The sequence below is a fragment of the Oryza brachyantha genome, chromosome 3 (assembly GCF_000231095.2).
Source record: "Oryza brachyantha chromosome 3, ObraRS2, whole genome shotgun sequence".
In the NCBI taxonomy this organism is placed as follows: domain Eukaryota; kingdom Viridiplantae; phylum Streptophyta; class Magnoliopsida; order Poales; family Poaceae; genus Oryza; species Oryza brachyantha.
The window spans coordinates 20,781,179-20,800,904 of record NC_023165.2 but is presented as its reverse complement, the minus strand read 5'-3'; the positions used below and the strand labels follow the sequence as shown (position 1 = coordinate 20,800,904).

The window sequence follows — 19,726 nt, the reverse complement described above, 5'->3', positions numbered from 1 at the left end:
ACGGCATCCATCCATCACAATTTTTTTTTCACAGACCACAAGAAGACCAACATCATCCACTACCCATTTCCTCAATTTTACCAATGCCATGTTTTACGGCCCCCACGAAAAATATATGTTTATTACAAGCTAAAAGAATAACTTTTACACACAACTTTAATATTTGTTGCATCCGTTCGTATGAACATTAATTAATCTATATAAATACATAATATATACATTGATTTATAAATAAATCTATGAGTTATTGTTAGTCCGTTTCGGCATATTTATAAATAAAAAGTAATTTGTGAATAAATTTTTTTACACATAGCGATCTAGAGGTAGGGTAAAAAATAAACTAAGATAAAAAACCAAAATTAACTCTATAGGTAAAATTAAAAATTTAAATTTTAACTTATATATTAAATAAAAGTAAAAATATGATCAATACAAGTTGAACCAAAACATATTATAAATGAAACTGAGTGAATACTAAGGCCCTTCGATTCAAAGGAAATTTATAGGAATTTTAGAGGATTTCATTCATATAGGAATTTTTCCAACAAAACCCTTTAAATCAAAGGAATGAATCCTATAAAAGCCTATAAAATTCCTATGGAATACCTCTTTCCATATAAATTTTGGAGAAAATTTAGCAAGAGGTAGAACCTCTTAGGAAAAAATCATTTGTGTATTTATCTCTCCTCAAATTCCTGTGTTTTTACGGTGGTCCAATCGAACGGTCATTCCTACGTTTTTCCTGTATTTTGCAATTCTCTATTTTACCCATACATTTCTGTCAGAATCCTATATTTTTCTATTCCTCCATGTCAGAATCCTATATTTTTCTATTCCTCCATTTTTTTCATTCCTGTGATTTAAAGGGGCTAAACCAACCAACAAAATTTGCAATTAGGGGTTATTTAGTTGGCAAAAATTTTTGCTAAAGGGGTTACATCAAACATTTGACCGGATATCGAAAGAGGTTTTTGGACACGAATGAAAAAATGAATTTCACGGCTAGCCTGGAAACCGCGAGACAAATCTTTTGAGCCTAATTAATCCATCATTAGCATATGTTGGTTACTGTAGTACTTATGGCTAATCATGGACTAATTAGACTCAAAAGATTCGTCTCAAGATTTTTTCCATAACTATACAATTAGTTTTTTAGTTCACCTATGTTTAATGCTTTATTTTAATGTCCAAGATTCGATTTGATGTTTTTGAAAAAAAATTTAGGAAACCTTATTCTATTTGTTGGAAAGGACGATGCACTTACCAAGGAAACGGCACTAGAACAATTTCTTGTAGTGTGTAAAAACGGATGGATGCAAAAAAATAATAATAATTTTAGAAAAAGAAACAGCCAAGAAAAAGCCTGCAGTGGGGCCCACGCCCCCAAATCTAACGACAAACAAAGCAAGGAAAGAGAAGAGAGGAGAGGAGAATAAAAACCAAGCGAGAAAGAAACAGACGCGCCGGCCACCACCGCACCGCCCTAACGCCGTTGCTCCCTCCCCCTATTTATTACCGCTCCCTCTCTCTCTCCCTCTCCTCGTGTACCACCACCACCTCCACCACCAACCAACCCTCGAACCCTCTCGCCGAGTCAAAATCCAAGCTCTGCCCACCCTCAAAATCTCATCTTTCTGCGTAGCGCTACGCACGAATTGGAGGCTTTTTTTCTGTTGTTTCTTTGCTTGAGCGATTCGGGGTCTCTGCGACCGCGTGTTCGTTCTGAGAGAGGGGGTTTTTGAGGCTTGTTCTTGGAGGAAAGGGGTTTGCGAGGTCCAATTTGGGTCCGGAATCGCCGTGCTCTGCGAGGGGGAGGGGGTTTGGAGAGGGAAAAGGTGGATTTTTGCTCGACATTTTGGTTGGGTTTGGTTTTTTCTGCGTTGGGGATTGATTTGAGGGGTCGGGGGGTCAAAACTCGAAACTTTGGTGGGTAGTTCGGTTCGGGTTGGATGGTTGCGAGGATGATGCGGTGGCCGCGCCCGCCGGCGGCGCGCAAGTTCCGGGTCCGGCTGGTGGTGCGGCGGGCGGAGGGGCTCCGGGAGGCGGCGGCCCCCGTCGCGGCGGAGGCGGAGGGGGAGGCGGCCGCGGCGGCGACGAGGGTCGCGGCGGAGGTGAGGTGGAAGGGGCCCAAGGCGTCGTCGCCGCTGAGCTCGCTGCGCCGCGCGGTGCGGCGCAACCGCACGCGGGAGGCGGACGCGGACGCCTCCGGGGACGCGGCCGTGGCGGCCGCGTGGGAGGAGGAGTTCGAGAGCACCGTCACGCTCGCCGCCGCGTCGCACCGGGAGAGCGCCGCCTTCCAGCCGTGGGAGCTCGCCTTCTCCGTCTTCACTGTGAGCATTTCTTCTTCTTCCCATAGACTTCGATCCTTGTACTGCTGTCCATACGGATTTTAAAGGCTACAATTATTTGTGTGGATTTGTTTTGCATCATTTTTTCTTTTTGTTGTCCTTTTCTTGTCCCTCTTTCTCATAATAGATTTATACTTTTAATTTCTTTTTTCCTTTTGTTTTTTCGCTATTATTTAACAAGAGTTTTAAGAGACGTGTCGTGTTCCTATTTTTGCCTTGTTACCCATCTAATATTGCCGTTCTTGTTTATTTTTCAATGTAATTTAGTTTCTCTGATCTACGCATTCGTTACTGTTTTCGGATTTCTTGTTCTTGCTGATTTGATTTACTACATGTTTTAGACTCGTCGTAGAGAGGATAAAGCTTTCATTTTGGTTGTGAAGAATGAGTGGATATATTGTACTAATTGATGGATATCAATCGCATAATAATCACAATAATTTAGATAATGGAAAAACTTTACATTTCTGTCCTCTGCAGTCTGCACTGGAATATTCCCGTTAATATGAACCAGATTAAGACTTGTTGATAATAACCCTGTACCTTGTGAGAATGTGAACAAGATGGTTAATTTGCTTTTTTTCTACATATCATCCCTTGGCCAGTTGTATTTGCTTGAATGATTTCTACAGATGAGTTTGTTTGAGTCAATTCTGCTAGCGAATATAGTTCTGATTTTCTTTTTGTTCTCTTGATGTAGGCTGCCAATAGAGGCCCAAAGATCAAGCCATCAATTCTCGGAACTGCTTCCCTTAACCTAGCAGATTATGCATCAGCCGCCGAGGAGAACATTGAGATAATTCTCCCATTGTCTGTGCCCAGTGGTTCACCTGAGTTAGCTCCGTCACTTCATGTAAGTTTGTAGTGTTAACAGTAAGCTTTAGTAACAATTCATGTTGAAATTCCCATCTGATCTGACCATCAAAACCTTTTTTTTTTTTTGTTTCTTGCAGCTCACTCTGGGTATGGTGGAGTTACGGGCATTTCAGGAAGCATCTGATGCTTCACAACGGTCGGCTATGGCCACTCCATTATCCCCATCATCTGGCGATTCTGTTCCAGTAGGAAAAGATGAGGTTTCAGTTATCAGAGCAGGGTTGAGAAAGGTGAAAATCCTCACTGATCTGGTGTCGACACGACGGTCGAAGAAGACATCCCAAGATGATGAAAGCAGTGAAGATAAGTGCTATGTTAACAGTGATGGTGCTGAATATCCATGTGACATCGAGTCTCTTGATGATGATTTGGATGACACGGCACAGCAAGATGAAGTTGGGGATTCAACTGTTAGGAAGTCCTTCAGTTATGGGTCACTGCAGTCTGTCAACTATGTTGGCGGCCTAGTTTATGCTCATGCAAAGATTGATGGGGAGCATGAGCACTGGGTCTATTATAGTCACAGCAAATCTGATGCTGGTTACCATGTAGAGGAAAAGCCATCATCAACAGTTGAGGAAACCATGCTGCCAACTGTAAAACGGAGTATCCTTCCTTGGAGAAAGAGGAAGTTGAATTTGCGATCACTGAAGGCTAAAGGTGAGCCACTGTTGAAGAAGGCATATGGAGATGAGGGAGGTGATGATATTGACTACGATCGACGTCTGCTAACATCTTCTGATGGATCCGTTTCAGAGGTAATTTTTTTACAATTGATCATCTGCATCTTATGTTTATTAACCAAGATGAAATCAAACACTTCCATTTACAAATGGCTTGTTTCTAAATCATAGAACTAGTTTTGAATGTCTGTGATATGTATTCTTAACTATACATCTTCCCATTGCAGGGATCAAGGGGTGAAGATGGGTCAGTTAATGGTATGTTTTCAGAATTTGGTGATGACAACTTTGTTGTTGGGAATTGGGAATTGAAAGAGATAGTTAGCCGTGATGGTCATATGAAGCTTTCTTCCCAGGTTTTCTTTGCGTCAATAGACCAAAGAAGTGAGCGGGTTGCTGGGGGCAGTGCTTGCACTGCACTTGTGGCCGTTATTGCAGACTGGTTCCAGTCAAATCAAGATATCATGCCTATACAATCGCAATTTGACAGCTTAATCCGCGAAGGATCATTGGAGTGGAGAAACCTTTGCGAGAATGTGACATACCAAGAGCGTTTTCCTGACAAGCATTTTGATCTTGAAACTGTCCTTCAGGCCAAGATCCGCCCCCTCACAGTCTCCTCTAGCAAGTCTTTTGTTGGATTTTTCCTTCCCGAAGGTGCTGATGACATGAGTGGATTTGATTTCCTTGATGACGCAATGTCATTTGATAGCATCTGGGATGAGATTAGCAAGGCAGCTGAGTACTCATCAAGTGATAACCCTAATCTATATATAGTGAGCTGGAATGACCACTTTTTTGTGCTCAAGGTTGAGCGTGATGCATATTACATAATTGACACCCTTGGAGAAAGACTCTATGAAGGGTGCAACCAAGCCTACATTTTGAAGTTTGACAACGACACCACGATTCATAAGTTACCTGAGAAAACTTCATCTAGTCCTAACTCAAGTGGACCGCTGAAGGATTCTTCGAGGAGCTCCTCGGCTGAGGACAGTGAAGATGGCACTGAAGAGAACATACTGGTTTCAAAGGGCAAGGAATCATGCAAGGAATATATCAAAAGTTTCTTAGCAGCCATCCCAATCCGGGAACTACAGGTTGACATCAAAAAAGGCCTGATGGCATCAACGCCATTGCACCAACGCCTTCAAATAGAGCTTCACTACACCGCATCATCCCGAAAGGAGAATACCTCGGCACCTCAAATTCTCACCATCGAAGCCCCTTTTGAGTTCTCATGGCCTGAGCCAACACCGGCAATGGAAATCGCCTTAGCACCGGCGGTCGCTGTTGTCTAGCTTCCTGATGGCAATCTGTGCTGTTCTCAACATGAAGATACTCTTCCTCAGTCCAATGCATGTATACATAGCTGAAGATTTTGTGTCCTTTATGTGTGCGCTCGTATCCTGTCTAATATGAACTGACTACTATAGGTTTTTCATCCAGGCCTAGGAGCTTTCTGCCTGCTTTTTGTATAAATAGGTGTTTGCTCCTACATATTTTTCTCAAAGTGCCGGAGTTGTAACTATCAAGAACCTTGTATTACTAATCAATGAGTAATGGACTTGTTAACTAAGTTTTGGACGTGTTACTATGTTATTGCATAGATGAGCTCTTAACAGAGCATCAAGTGTTCAGAATTCTGGTCCTTCTTGTTCTATATGTTTCACAGATTCAGTTAACAACTGAACTCATTCAGGCCTGTAGCCTGAATTTTCCCTGTTGCTGATTCTTCTCAATGTTGTTTGCTGATGCTGCCGTGTTGCTCAAAGCTACAGATTTGTTAGCACACAAAGAGGTGTTCCATTATGAGAAGCTGAGAACCAATGTACATTTTCAATGAATGCGACACATGATCTGCTGCCAATTGTGGGTGAAAAGCATACCATATCCATTTCTGTTTGACATGTGAACTTCTTAACTACCGATATTCATGTGCAACGGAGATGACATGAATCCTCTGCAGTCTGGTGTTTGCACCTTCCAAACAGAAATTCGTTATTACTCGTAACTCGTACTAGTAACTTACGGTACAATCTTCAGTCGCAGCTACTTGTAATGTTCCTCCGTTTTTGCTGGCTAGGGCGATTTTTTTTCTTTATTTGGGATTCAGGCTACAACTATCAAGACAAGAAAAGGTAGAATATAACTCGTTTTTGTTGAGTTATGATTCAAATTTATTTGTGCTGGTAGAAAGGCTCACTTCGATAGAGCGAAACGGATGCCCGTGCGGTGTAGTAACATCTGAAGATATTTGTTGGCTGGCGTCCGTGGTTTTTTTCTCTCTTGCTTTAGAAGGGTTTTTCTTATTAAATCTCGTGACTTCTGTGATTGATCTACTGCGTTCATCGTTTATTTGCCGATTATTTGCTAACAGTTTTATTCCCAGATGCTGAATCTGCACTACTAACCTGTTACTAATAAAAGAATTACTCCAGAAGCCAATGATAAGCCAGTTTGTAAAAAAAACAACAATTTAATTAATTAAAAAAAGCGAGTGCTTGTTTTGGTAATACATGATACACGTTCATAAAGAGAGAGACCCACAGCTGTTCATACTTGGTCAGAATATGATTAACACCTGTACTATGATGTAACCGACGAGACACGCTTCGTGGAGCCCAACAGCCAATCAGTGCGTATTATGCTAATGCATTGGATTGTTGCATTAGACCAAGAATGTATTCTGTGTACTCCATCGTTTAAATCAGCTTTTGTTTGAATGTTGTTAGTGGTCTAGTTTATGATGAAGTTAAGCTGGCATCATTTTTCCTTGGCGACTACGGCCATCTGTCATGTAAACATGAGGGCAATGAGAGAGATTCATTAGATGGTCACTGTCACCTAACAAATCATACAAGGAGAAAAAAAATTCATAAAAATTGGTACCAAAAGATAACATTGCATACCCAGGTCAACCACAAATGGGATGTCACGCAATTAGGTACATGATGATATAATCTGACAAAGGCATGCAGAGATATAGATGTACAAATCTTTTCCATGATATGATAAAAATTTCAGTCACTTCTGTTATCTCATGTTTTTTTTTCCAGGTAGACTTGACCAAAAACGAAAGCTGAACGAGAAAGGCGCACTGAATCGCTATAATATACATAGCCACACCTTCCGTACCTTACGATTGATTTACCCACAAGATTACTTAATTTAAGATCTCCTGTTTCATATTACAGGTCAATTCGGGTTTATTCCGAGTAAAACATCATTAAAATTTTAACAAGATTTTAGAAAAAAAAATATAACATTTTCAACACAAAATAAATATCCTATAAAAATGATTTAATGAAACTAATATTAATATATTTTTCTATAAAGTTGGCTAAAATCTAAAGTGGCTTATAATATGGAGCAGCGAGAGTAGAAACAATAAGACCATGGTGGGTCGAATAGTCCATTTCACAAAATGTGTTGTGGACTTGATACAACTTTGGATTGGATTAAAAGGAGATATTGCTCCAAAAGGCTGCTTGTCTGTACAAAACGCTTCTTACTAAGCAAACTTTGCCGGTTAGTGAGGCGGGGAATGGAATTCCCAGATTTCAGCGGGAGCGGAGGATGATGCAGCTGCTAAGTTCAGCAAAACATCATTTGGCTATGGACATAGTTCAGATGCAAGCTCAACAACTCCCAACATTGGTGCGTCATTCTGCATTGAATTGAATTATGAATTATCGAAGTTGAGCATGTAAGAATGGACAGACGAATTATATGGCTAGCAATAATTTTGATATGCAAAACCATGCCTCACCAAGTAGACAATATCAAATGCCGTGGAGTAATCTTTCAAGGATTTCTCGATGTTGCTATTCCTGCAAAACAAGTTCGATCAAATCAGACATAAACCTGTACAGCAATAACAACTACGCCTAGTAAAAAACAAAGTTCCTAAAAAGGTATTACTCCACTCGTTTTATATTGAAAGACTTTTTAGCTATGCTTAGATTTATTATTAATCAATATATAATGTATATTATTTATATATATGTCTATGTTCATTAGCATCCAAGAAATCTAGTCAGTACTGGAAAATCTTACATTGTAAAATGAAGATAATAGCAATTTTCTCTATTGCACTTCTAATTTAACCTCTAAACCCCCATCTTTGTTAATCATAGTACAAGGCACCAATTATAGAAGAAAACCTTGCAGTGGGCTAGTTGCATGTGATTAAATATTGGCTTTGCATTGATTAAGAAAGCTAGCAGAACCCAAACCTATATTTAGTGGACTTACGGTGGTTGCCCAACTTTGCTTCCGAACAAAAGAAACTTTTTTAGGGAGAGTTTGTACAGACCAAACCTATATTTTAGTTAAGCTTGTATAGAAATTCAGTTAGAAGAGAATGGCACCTGCACAGAAGTAAAGAATTTGGCACACCTAATTGCACTTAATCAACACAATAAGCTAATAAAATAACTGGGAACATTCAACTTGAAGTTTGGGCAGTTTCTCATGCGTTGACAACTCTCTCAGGATTTTCAAGCTCAGAATTTGTCTATGGGAGCTTGCAATTGAAAGATATTAGGCCAAAAGCTGTTCAACAGAAACAATATAAGCTAATGGGTTTGTTCAATTCTTTGCTCATTGCACCAGAATAACTAATCAAATTTCACAGGAAACAAGTTTTGAGCCACAAGTATCACATTAACGTTCAGTATTCTAGAGTCTAGATCCATGGGGATAAACAATAGTTATAGATGCAGTAGAAGAGATGCATCTAAAAATGGTAAGCAAAAGGCAAGATGATAAGAAGTTTACTTACAGAAATCCAACAGCTATCCTGTTTTCATAGTTTAATCCATCAGACATTCCCAGGTCACCAATGTGATCTCCAAGTAGAAGCACGTTGGTCCTCTTCTTAACCAACGAATAGTCATCGGTGGATCCATTTGGATCACCCAAATTGTCATGCACTGGAGCTGCCATGTCCAGTGCATGCTCATTTTTGTTTAGAACATGAATGGTCTTTCCTACATTACACAATGGTTAGTTCCAATGCAGAGGTCCTTAAGACATTGCTTGATGTACACAAGAAATCAATTAGCTACATCATCAATTGCAAAAGATGATCTAGAAAAATGGGATTGGCCCATCCATATTGACATGTATATGCCAGTCAAATGATGTCTCAATCAAAAGAGGTCAATGTGTCAATCAAGTAATAGCAATTCCCCAAACACTATAAGAAGCTAGAGAATTCATTTTAATGCATGTTTGCACAAACTATTTGCATGTTTCCAAGTCAACTGTTACCAGCATATATCCTGCATTGGTTCAGTTGATACAATTCACTGGATAAATAAATGATGATTAAAGGCTCACCTTTAAATGAAACAAGACGACCTTCTTCATTGAAGATCATCCTGTTGGATACAACCTTAATGTTCTTGAATGATCTGTGGAGTTTCTGCCGGAAGACCTAGAATAGAAAGCAGGTGAGTCAGTCTGCAACAAAGCTCATCTCATCGTATGAGGACTTTTTAGTACCTACCTCCTCAATTATGTCTGCAAGTCCAGCAGAAAATACTAGCACTGGAATATCTCTCTCCTGAAGTTACATTTAAAAAGTTTTATCAGATTACCACTGCTTCAAACATACAGGTGTATAAGAAGGCCCCAGAACCCAAATACTAGCTAACTAGTAAGTTCAGTCAAACTAACTTGAGATAAAAAGAAACAAACTCTACAAAAAGTTACTCCCACAATGGTTGTTAGCTGCCTTCACAATTGAGAATAGATCACAAATATTGCAAGCAAGTATGAAAGAAAATGGTAAAAGAGAGAAACTTGTAAATGTTTCTATATATAGTCTAGCTACGGTGAGTCGCGACTCATGTGCTGCTCTGTGAGTCAGGGTGCAAAAGCATATCAAATCCCCTCCAAATTTTGATTTATATGGATCAATAGATTCTTCATCAAAATCTTATAGCACGCAAAATTTTTCTATTTTTGAAGATTTTTCAGCATTTGTTTGAGATTTTTTTAAATGATACATAAAGCATTGATTACTTTATTAATATTGTATAGTCACTTTTAAAAATCTCAAACAAATACTTAAAAATCTACAAAAATGATTTTTTTGCGTGCTATAAGGTTTTGATATGAAGAATCTATTGAGCCATATAGATCGAAATTTGGAGGTGATTTGATATGTTTTTGGATCCTGACTCACGGTGCGGCCCATGAGTTGCAACTCACCGTAGCTATATATGAAGAAGCTTCGTTGTAGGCATCAGTTAATATAATATAGCAGTGCATTCATTGTTATCAGTGATCATTTAACAAAAAAACATGCATTTCCAGAGGAGTATACCACACAATTTGCATCCCCCTTTAGACTTTACAGCTTTACCGAGCTATTAATCAGGTACAGGAAAAGAAAATCAAACCTCTAAGAACTCAAAGAGTTCCACCACCCCATCTCTAAAAGTGATTTTAGCATCAGCCACAGATTTCCTTATAGCTTCGTAAGTAAGTCCACCTTCAATAAGGAGAGCATGTGTCTTCTCCCACCTGTAGCAAGTAATGGCATCGGGACTGATTAGACTTCAAGGGTAATCTGAAGGCAATGTGGCAAGATTGAACATTCAATCATGGTATTTTCTGTGTTCAAAAAAAGAAACTGCATGCTGGATGGATGGCATGGAAATATCACAACCACATCAAGGTACTGCAAAATCTGATAAAAGACTTCCACTCGGATTGCAGTTCATGCAACACATTTTAGATTGAAATATGAAGAAGCAGTACGGATAAGGCCTGAAGTCATCAAGCATTACGCAATTCAGATGTATGCAACACCACTCTCACTTCATCCTCACTTACATGCCCAAACACCCAGGTATCTCCAAATGAGACTAGAGAACTTGACCACAACAGAATTCACCTGATCCGTGTGACAAAGCGATAATGCAATTGAAATTTGCAGCGCTACTCGCTAACTACTTCTCACCACTCTTCCATGAGCTTGGCCTTCTCAGGGAGCGGAATGTCGGGGCAGATCTCGATGGGGTGGTAGTGCTCGAACAGCTCCTCCCTCCTGGCGTCGAACTCCTCGTTCCCCTGCCTCAACAAGCCATGGCTGCCTACCACCACAAACGGATAGACCATTCAAGTTAAAAAAAAAAAAACACTAATTTCAACGAGCGAATCAGGCTCGTGAGAAGAGCACCATACTCTGGCCGCGGGCGCCGTCGTACCAGTACCGCGTGAGCGTGCCGTCGAAGTCGGCGATGACCTGCGGCAACTCCAGAACCCTAGTCAGTCACCCCCACAACGCTCCCACGCGAAGCACCCATACGCCGGCACAAGGAGGTAGTGGAAAAAAATGGAGGAGTACGAGGGTTTGTCGGCGCTGGCCTGGAGCTTAGCGGGGCCGGCGGCGCTGATGGCGGCGACCTTGCGGGCGAGGCCGTCGGCGTCGGCGACGACGGAGCCGGAGTCTCTGGTGGCAGCCGAGGAGGAGGAGGAGGACGAGTACGACATGGAGGCCGCGATGAGGGGGAGGCGTCGGCGGAGAGGAGGGGTGGGAGGGGAGTGCGGGGTGGAGCTCCGGCGGCGGCGGCGGGAGAGGAGGAGGCGGCGGAGGAGGAGGAGACTGGAGGCGGAGGGCGAGAGGAGAGATGGGCTCGCCATGGGCCGCATTTCGAAATGGTTGGGCCGCGGGGAGATGGACCGCGTGGGGCGTCGCCATTTAGGCCTTCCACGAGATTGTCATTTAGCAGCCGTTAAGTCGGTTGGAACTCACTAACCTACCGTTATTAGTTCCTTGCCAAAGCTAATTCTATGTACCCACACTGTATTCCATTATTTAGCATGTTTAGAGTAAATTTTTGTTTGTAGAAATCTGTGTAGAGAAACACAGATTTACCTTTGAAGATCATTTATAGTATAATCCATGTATTGTCATATGTTTACTGTGAATTTGGTTTGAGGTTGGCTTGGGGTGGGTTAGGCCCATCATGTTTTTATTTTTATTTTTATTTTTATTTTTTGAATGGGATGGCTATAGTTATCGGTCGGTTTGGGGAAGGGAACGAGACTTTTTTTTTAGAAGGTATAGAGAAGGAATTGGATGGATATCGACCCGTTAGTCCATGTTCGGTCCAAGAGCCAAGAATGGATGGAGCGAGCAATGGCGGCATGGGTGGCACCGGCCAAGGTAACGACGGTTCCAGGACGTCACAGCGGCTTTGACATGGGCGCTCCAAGCTATGGCTCGGATGCTGCTCCGTACCAACACACTCAAGACCTTTGAGATTTTCTTAACTCTGGTATAGGTCCTAATGTCTTCCAATAAATTTAACCATGAAATTAACGAGGAGGATCCAAAGAAATTGATTAGGCTAACTAGCCGATGGTTTGATGGACGTTGTTGTGATCAGCCATAGCCTAAAACCACTTTAATAGGACAATTCATTATATTATCAATGTAAAATCAACAAAAATTTGAGAAGTTAATATCATCGGCTACAAACAACTAATATTACCTTAAATCTATGAATTGACGATGTGGTGGTGTTTTATGATAATGATCGGCATCAACAAACTGTGTCCTAGTGTAACTTTAACAATGTTGATGTATTGTCCTTCCCTTATATTAAACAAAGTTTAGTTATCGTCTTTAATACTCACTGCTTTGGAGGTGGGTTCTCGCCATAATGACAATGAGCCACCACCTCTACCCACCATAGCCAACGTCTTAACAGCTATGGAGCGCAACCATCAAGCTCAGAATGTCGCCCTCGAGCAAATCGAGGCTAGCACCACTAGGTTTGGCAATGGGGAGGATCGGGGCCGGGTTAGACACGAACGGCCTTGGCCTCGGCCCTGAACAGACCCCTGATGCCTCCGAACGGTTTGCGCAATGTCATCGGGATGCTAGGTTGCGCATGGCCTCATGGGTAGGAAAGTGCAGTTGCGCGAGGGAGATCCATATGTTGTGTTGCGCCTGTCGACGGATGGGGCCTGAATGGCTAGGTGGGCCGCGTCATGTAGGCCGCTGGGTAGGGGGCAGGCGGCGGCGCGCCTAGGTCGGGCAACGCCAACAGGACACCTGGGTGGGGCAGTAGGCGTCGGACGTCTACATCTGCGTCTCCTGACTAGCTATGACTAGTGACAAGGGTTTACATGTTAACATTTGAATGAGCCAAAGGCCAAAGAACTTTTACGTCACCACTTTATATCTTTAAATGAAACCAGGGCCCATAGGTTCCCCGTGGGTACTTTTTTCTCTTCCACCTCGAAAGTTCTGGGCCTCGACCCTAACCCTGTAGGGGCGGGTCCCCGCTAGTTCCCTCCCCCCGGTGGGGATTTTGCTAGCTCTAGGCACCACTACGACCAGCGTTCACTTCACCCAAGCTGCGGGCAAGATATTCAAGTCTCAAGAGGGCTCGTTGATTTTGGATGTACTTAGCCACTAGTCTTTTATATAATGTATCTTATCAAGAATAATCTTAGATATATCGAATTTAACCGAGGCAATATAAGACACTTCAATAGATCACAATTAATTATCAATATAATACACCAATGTCCATTGACTATTGCCAAATAATCACCGGGTGTAGATTTGCCAAAATAATTATTCTAGCTTATTACAAATATTCCTGATAGATCATATCTGACCGAGATAGTATAAAATTATGATTAATAAGGATTAGATTAACAATTAGCGGATCCATACCAACTATCAATTTAATGAGCAGATGGCTTATATTTTTATATGGAAACAATATAACTCATCGGCTAGAACTCCGATGAAACAATGAGCAAGATAAATTAACTTGATATAAACTATTTTGATAAAACACAGTATGATATATTAGACTTAAACAAGACAGTTTGAGATTGATGATAACAAGTAATTAAATATTTAGTTGATATAAATTGCACAAAGCAACTAATCAAAATAATTTAAGAGACAAAAAGTAACTTAAATTGAGTCAATACGATAACTAGCAAGCATACAAATTTATCAAAATATTGGATTGAACCAAGAAAATATTGATCTAGCTGGTACGATTACAGGATAATAAGAACTCACTCAAGTGTTGAAGATCAAAGTCATTGTAGCACAATCGATAGCTTGCTCCGTTGAAAACTACTGCTAAGATCAAAAGTTGTTTATTGCACTGTTTATTACAAGGCCCCTAAGTAACATATTTATACTCTCAAGACTTAGTGCTTGTTTAGATGGGGCTAAACATTTTAGCCCTATATCACATCGGATGTTTGGACACTAATTTGAAGTATTAAACATAGACTAATCAAAAAACTAATTTCACAAATGAGAGCTAATCCGCGAGACGAATTTTTTGCACCTAATTAATTCATAATTAGCAAATATTTACTGTAGCATCACATACGCTAATCATAGATTAATTAGGCTTATTAGATTCGTCTCGCGAATTAGTCCAAGATTATGGATGAGTTTTATTTATAGACTACGTTTACTATTTATAATAAGTGTCTAAACATTCGATATGACTAGGGGCTAAAGTTTAGCCTCTAGGAACAAACACCCCTTACTGAAGTCTGATTCGGAGACATGGAACTAATCGACAGTTGTTCCTAAATGGGAAAAAAAAGGAAAATATCCAATTTATAGAAAGAAACTAAACTAGATCTATTCCTAAATTGGCCAGTCCTGTCTTAATCATTTGTGAAAACCTATTTGAGATTGGATAAGGCTCCATCAACTTCATGATTTAATCTTTCTGGTTTGCCTTTAATCGTATTCGTTTCTCCGCATAAGGATTTCTTAATGGCAGGTCAAGTATTGTCGTTAACCGTGGCAGATCCGAGTGGGAGGAGGCAGGTGTTGCTTCGGGCAGGGGGCAACGCGAATGGCTTCTCTGAGCTCTGTCTGACACAGGCACCGTCGTTGTTTGTCCCTCTCCTCTCCCAGATCAAAGGCACCGTCGTCCTCCTCTCCCAATTCTAGCGCACGGAGGGCGTGGCGACGACAGGCTCAGTGCCGGTTGCAGGGGAGGAGCGAGGATGGCGGAGAAGCGCGTAGGGCGTTGGATGCTGAGCGCGTCGCGTGTGACGAGATGACGTCTTTCACATTGAAAGTATAAAAGCACATAATAATTTAATCGATCACATAAATAAATCATGACAACGTAAAACAAAGTATGGTAATAGCATCTCCAAGAGAATAGCTAAATTCTAACTCTCCAAATCAAAATTTAGTCATTCATTTTAGTTTTGCCAACTCGAATTCATAGAGCATCTCCAAGAGACTATCCATCCCCACCCTCCACATCCTGGCAAGGGGAGAATGACAAGAGGATCCCACCCACGTGGGACCCACGGATACCAATTGTGCTAGTGAGGAATGAGTTACTAGATTTGGCCATTGAGTACTCAAGTTTAGCCATTCAAATGTCATGGCAAGTCATATAGCTATTCTCTTGAGAGTTGCTAAATTTAACTATAGCAATTGAGATGGCCATTCTCTTGGAGTTGCTCTAAGACATGGATAAACCAAAATGAACAGATCTAATCTAAACATGTATGCGAAAGAGCTATACATGAATAGATTAAACAAATGCAGAACTAGATTATACATAATTAACCTGAATTGAAGGTTGTTCTAAGGAGTATTGAGTGCGGTACGGACGACTCGCAACGTAGGATGTTGACGACGGCGAGCCGCAACCGATCGACGAGGAAGACGAGCCGTGGTACACGAACAGCGAGTAGTCGCACAGAGCGCTTTCCAAAAACCTTATTCGTCCTCTCCCGAGACCTGCTCTCCCGATCGCCGGTTCACGCCGACGGAGGGGATGGAGTAGATGACGGTGGCGGCGCAGCATAGAGGAAAAGGCAAACCCTAGATTGTTTTCACGTGTGTTTGCGGAGAAGTAGCGGTTCGGTATATATAGGACGTGTGATCAGTACGACTACTATATCCAGACTCGTCACGCATGAAAAGATCAGATACGCATACCATATCTGGACTCACACGTATGGAAAAATCCGATAAGTTTACAAAACTAACACCGGAATTTCCATTTATCATAAGGTGTGCTTTTATGATTTTCTATGAATTAATTCTTACCCCTTAAGTAATTCCTAACATTTCACTCTATCCGCATGGGTTTGCTGGATGAGCTGGGCATGAATCTAGAAGTAATATCCATCTCCTAGATCCAATATATCCCACCCATCCGACGAAACAACCTCAAGAACAGATTATCTTGGTCCCAACCTGATCTCACGATAGAACCAAACACACCCTACAAGTTAAATGTAGATTTTTGACGGCTTGGAGTCAAAGATACTCTCTCCGTGCTTTTTTTTTTCTGGGGCAGTATTGCAGGAGACAAATGCCCACGATAAAAGTCGTTCAAGGTCGTTGCCGGCCGGATTGATTTCCGTTCAGTGAAAGAATAGAAAAGTAGCATTTTTTTTAACTCCAAATCATGGTGGTTGGTCTGCACGTCGAACTTCAGTTATGTTGAAATTTTAGAGAGATTTGAGAGGATCATTTAATTAAACCTTTTATTAATAATCAAGTTGTAATGAGCCTGCTTGTTTGAACTTGCTCGTTTGATCGTATGTACACCCTATAAGAACTATACTAATATGCTATAATTTTAATACTAAAATATTTTTCACTTACTCAAACTTCAATGAACTAAACATACCATCAACTTTTCAGAGTCCAATAAATTTATATCCTTCTTTCTCAAACTCTCAAACTCAATAGAGTACTCCCTCCATGCATCAATGTAGGCATCATACAAATACAATTGGAGGGAGTAGTTACTTAAAATAAAAAAATTATAGAAAAAATCAATAAAATAAAATTGTTTTAGGACGATGGAGTAAAGTATAGGGGTGTTTAAGTTGGTGAAATGAAAATTTTTTTTGTTACATCAGACGTTTGACCGAATTTCGGGAGATGTTTTTCGGCATGAATTAAAAAAAAATTTCCCGCCTCGCCTAAATATCGTTAAACAAATTTTTTGAGCCTAATTAATCCATCATTAGCGCATATGGGTTACTGTAACAGTTATGTCTAATCATGGACTAATTAGGTTCAAAAGATTTGTCTCACGATTTCTCACATAACTATACAAATAGTTTTTTTTATTTATTTATATTTAATACTCTATTTATATATTTAAAGATTTGATATGATGTTTGTGTATTAAAAAATTTTGGGAAACCTAATATCTGTCCTGTTATAGCACTCCACCATTGCGAGTAGAGTACTTGTGGTGCATGTGGTAGGCGGTAGCCGTTGCGCTCATCGTGCTCGAAAAAAAAAATAGAAAACGACAAGCGAAGAGGGGGCGGGCCATATGCTCTGCGTGGGACATCTCGCTCGTCCGTCGCTGACAAATCCTTCCTCTCTAGTAGCCGTTGGAACTTGGAACCCCACACATATCATACTGGAAGAGCACGCCTCCCCTGATTAACCAAAATCAAATCAATCCGATCCCCATTTGATTCTCCACCCCCCATCAGATCGATCGATCCAGGAGGAGGAGGATGCGCGGGCTCAGATCAAGGATCCTCCGCACCTTGCAATCCTTCCCCGATGCTCCTGGGTTGCTCCTCCTCCCCGCCCCCGACGCGCCGCCCCGCGCCGCCGTCTCCGGTGGGGAGGACGTGGGGGAGAATAAGGAGAATGCCTCGCCGGAGGTGGCCCCGCCGAGGGCCAAGAGGATGCGGGTGAGCACGGGGGGCGAGGCCGCGGCGGCGGGGTACCGCCGCCCGGACCCGGCCACGGCCACGCTCTTCGACCCGGACCTCCTCGCCGCCTTCCGCGGCGCCGTCGACGCCTACGCCCGCGCGCTCGACGAGGCCAGCCGCCGCGACGACGACCTCTTGTTGGAGCTGGAGGCGGAGGCGGGGGAGGGGGAGGGTTGCGTCGGCGAGGACCCCCTGGCGGGGTTCGAGGCCCGGTGCCCGCCGGGCGGCGACCGCGCCGTGGTGCTCTACACCACGTCGCTCCGCGGCGTGCGCAAGACCTTCGAGGACTGCGCCACCGTGCGCCGCCTGCTCGAGGGCCTCCGTGTCGCCTTCCTCGAGCGCGATGTCTCCATGCACGCGCCCTACCGGGACGAGCTCCGCGCCCTGCTCCTGGGCCTGGACGCCGCGCCCGTGCCGCCGCGGCTGTTCGTCGACGGCCGGTACGTCGGCGGCGCCGACGAGGTGGTCGCGCTGCACGAGCAGGCGCGCCTCCGCCCGGCGCTCCGCCGCGCGCCCCGCCGCGGCGCGGGCGAGGCCGCGTGCGCCGTCTGCGGCGGCGCGTGGTTCGTCGTCTGCGGCGCGTGCAGCGGCAGTCATAGGCTCTATGACGCCGCCGCCGCCGCCGGCGCAAGCGGCGGCCGCGTGCCGTGCACCGGATGCAACGAGAACGGCCTCGTGCCATGCCCTCTCTGCAGCTGAGATGAGCCCATTCTTGCAAACACTGGATGTAAAATCTCCAATTTTTTTGTGATGTAAAATCTCCGAACAAATTCTTTGATTGTTTATGTAATTTATCATGTGTAATCTAATCTATCTCCATGAACCAACCAAATTAAGCATCAAAGCTGAGGCTCCATATCGAGCTTGTCACCTCGAGGTTGGGTTGATTTCTATTAATCAAGTTTTTCGTGCTGCAAGTCCAAGTGCAAGTGACCTGGTAATTGCACTGCAGAGAGTTAAAACCCAACTCCAGTGGACTAATTTGAGCACAGGTTTGCCTGGTTTGTGCATAGAAAAGCCAAGGAAAGAAAGAAATGTACTTCATGCAGTCCTCAAAGTTCTTTTTCCCCTTATGTTGATTCAGTTCATAAAAATAAGAGTAAATTTCACAAAAACTACATATATTTTTATTAAACTACCTCAGAAGTATTTGTATTTAAGGTATTGTATCACAAAATTAAATATCTAAGCCCAAATATTGTAGAAGTACAGGTTTGGTATCGAGTTATCACAAGACTACAGGTCCTGGAGTTTAAGAGGTTGTTTAGATGGGGCTAAACTTTTTGTCCCATGTCATATCGGATGTTTGGACATTAATTAATTTAAAGTATTAAACATAGCCTAATAAAAATACTAATTTTATAAATGAGTGGTAATTCGTGAGACGAATTTTTTAAGCATAATTAATCAATAATTAGAGCATATTTACTGTAGCATCGCATAGGCTAATCATGCATTAATTAGGCTCAATAAATTTATCTCACGAATTAATCCAAGATTATGGATAGATTTTATTCGTAGTCTACGTTTACTATTTATAATAAATGTCTAAACATTCGATGGGACAAGAGACCAACAATAAATCTCTTGTCCCAAAAATTAAAATTGCCGGACTTAACTAAGTTATTATTAAACTGTTAGGTACAACATATTAAACTATTAAACCTAAGAGAATCCTGCACAACTGCAGGCCTGCAGCCCCGACTAGTTCCTAATTTTTTTTATAAAACATCACATCCAATCTTTGAACATCTAAATAGAACAATAAATATAGATGAAATAAAAATATTAATCGCACGGTTAGAAAAATTGTGAGACAAATTTTTAAGCCTAATTTATACATGATTAATCATAAGTGCTACAGTAACCCACATGTGCTAATGACAGGTTAATTAGGCTCAAAAGTTCAGCCACATATTGCGACCGTCTACGTTGCTCATCTTCACTCACAAGTAGCTTATAGAGTAGATGTGCACCATGTACTATTTGTCTATTTCAGACAGGATATGTTAAGGCAACAGATATTAGGCATTGTTTTTCCTAGATGACGATGAGTTGTTGTTTTTTGAGGAATAATATAAATAC

General features: G+C 42.0%; 3 protein-coding genes across 3 annotated transcripts; 2 read left to right on the top strand and 1 right to left on the bottom strand.

Annotated features, from left to right (window-relative positions):
• Positions 1-1,523: 1,523 nt before the first annotated feature.
• Positions 1,524-5,537, top strand: LOC102703201. The gene is made up of 4 exons (XM_015834508.2): positions 1,524-2,330; positions 3,049-3,201; positions 3,302-3,982; positions 4,135-5,537. Exons 1-4 carry the CDS (start codon positions 1,950-1,952, stop codon positions 5,206-5,208), a joined length of 2,289 nt encoding a protein of 762 aa, XP_015689994.2. The 5' UTR covers positions 1,524-1,949; the 3' UTR covers positions 5,209-5,537.
• Positions 5,538-7,205: 1,668 nt separating this feature from the next.
• On the bottom strand, positions 7,206-11,582 carry LOC102719847 (7-methylguanosine phosphate-specific 5'-nucleotidase A). Its single transcript, XM_006650288.3, has 9 exons — positions 11,291-11,582; positions 11,108-11,168; positions 10,884-11,016; positions 10,321-10,444; positions 9,423-9,479; positions 9,254-9,350; positions 8,694-8,901; positions 7,680-7,740; positions 7,206-7,577 (listed from the first exon to the last, which is right to left on the bottom strand). Exons 1-9 carry the CDS (start codon positions 11,573-11,575, stop codon positions 7,524-7,526), a joined length of 1,080 nt encoding a protein of 359 aa, XP_006650351.1. The 5' UTR covers positions 11,576-11,582; the 3' UTR covers positions 7,206-7,523.
• A 5,634-nt stretch (positions 11,583-17,216) lies between these two features.
• Positions 17,217-18,499, top strand: LOC121054004 (uncharacterized protein At5g39865-like). Its single transcript, XM_040522827.1, has one exon. The coding sequence runs from the start codon at positions 17,438-17,440 to the stop codon at positions 18,338-18,340; it is 903 nt and encodes a 300-aa protein (XP_040378761.1). The 5' UTR covers positions 17,217-17,437; the 3' UTR covers positions 18,341-18,499.
• The last annotated feature ends 1,227 nt before the right edge of the window (positions 18,500-19,726 follow it).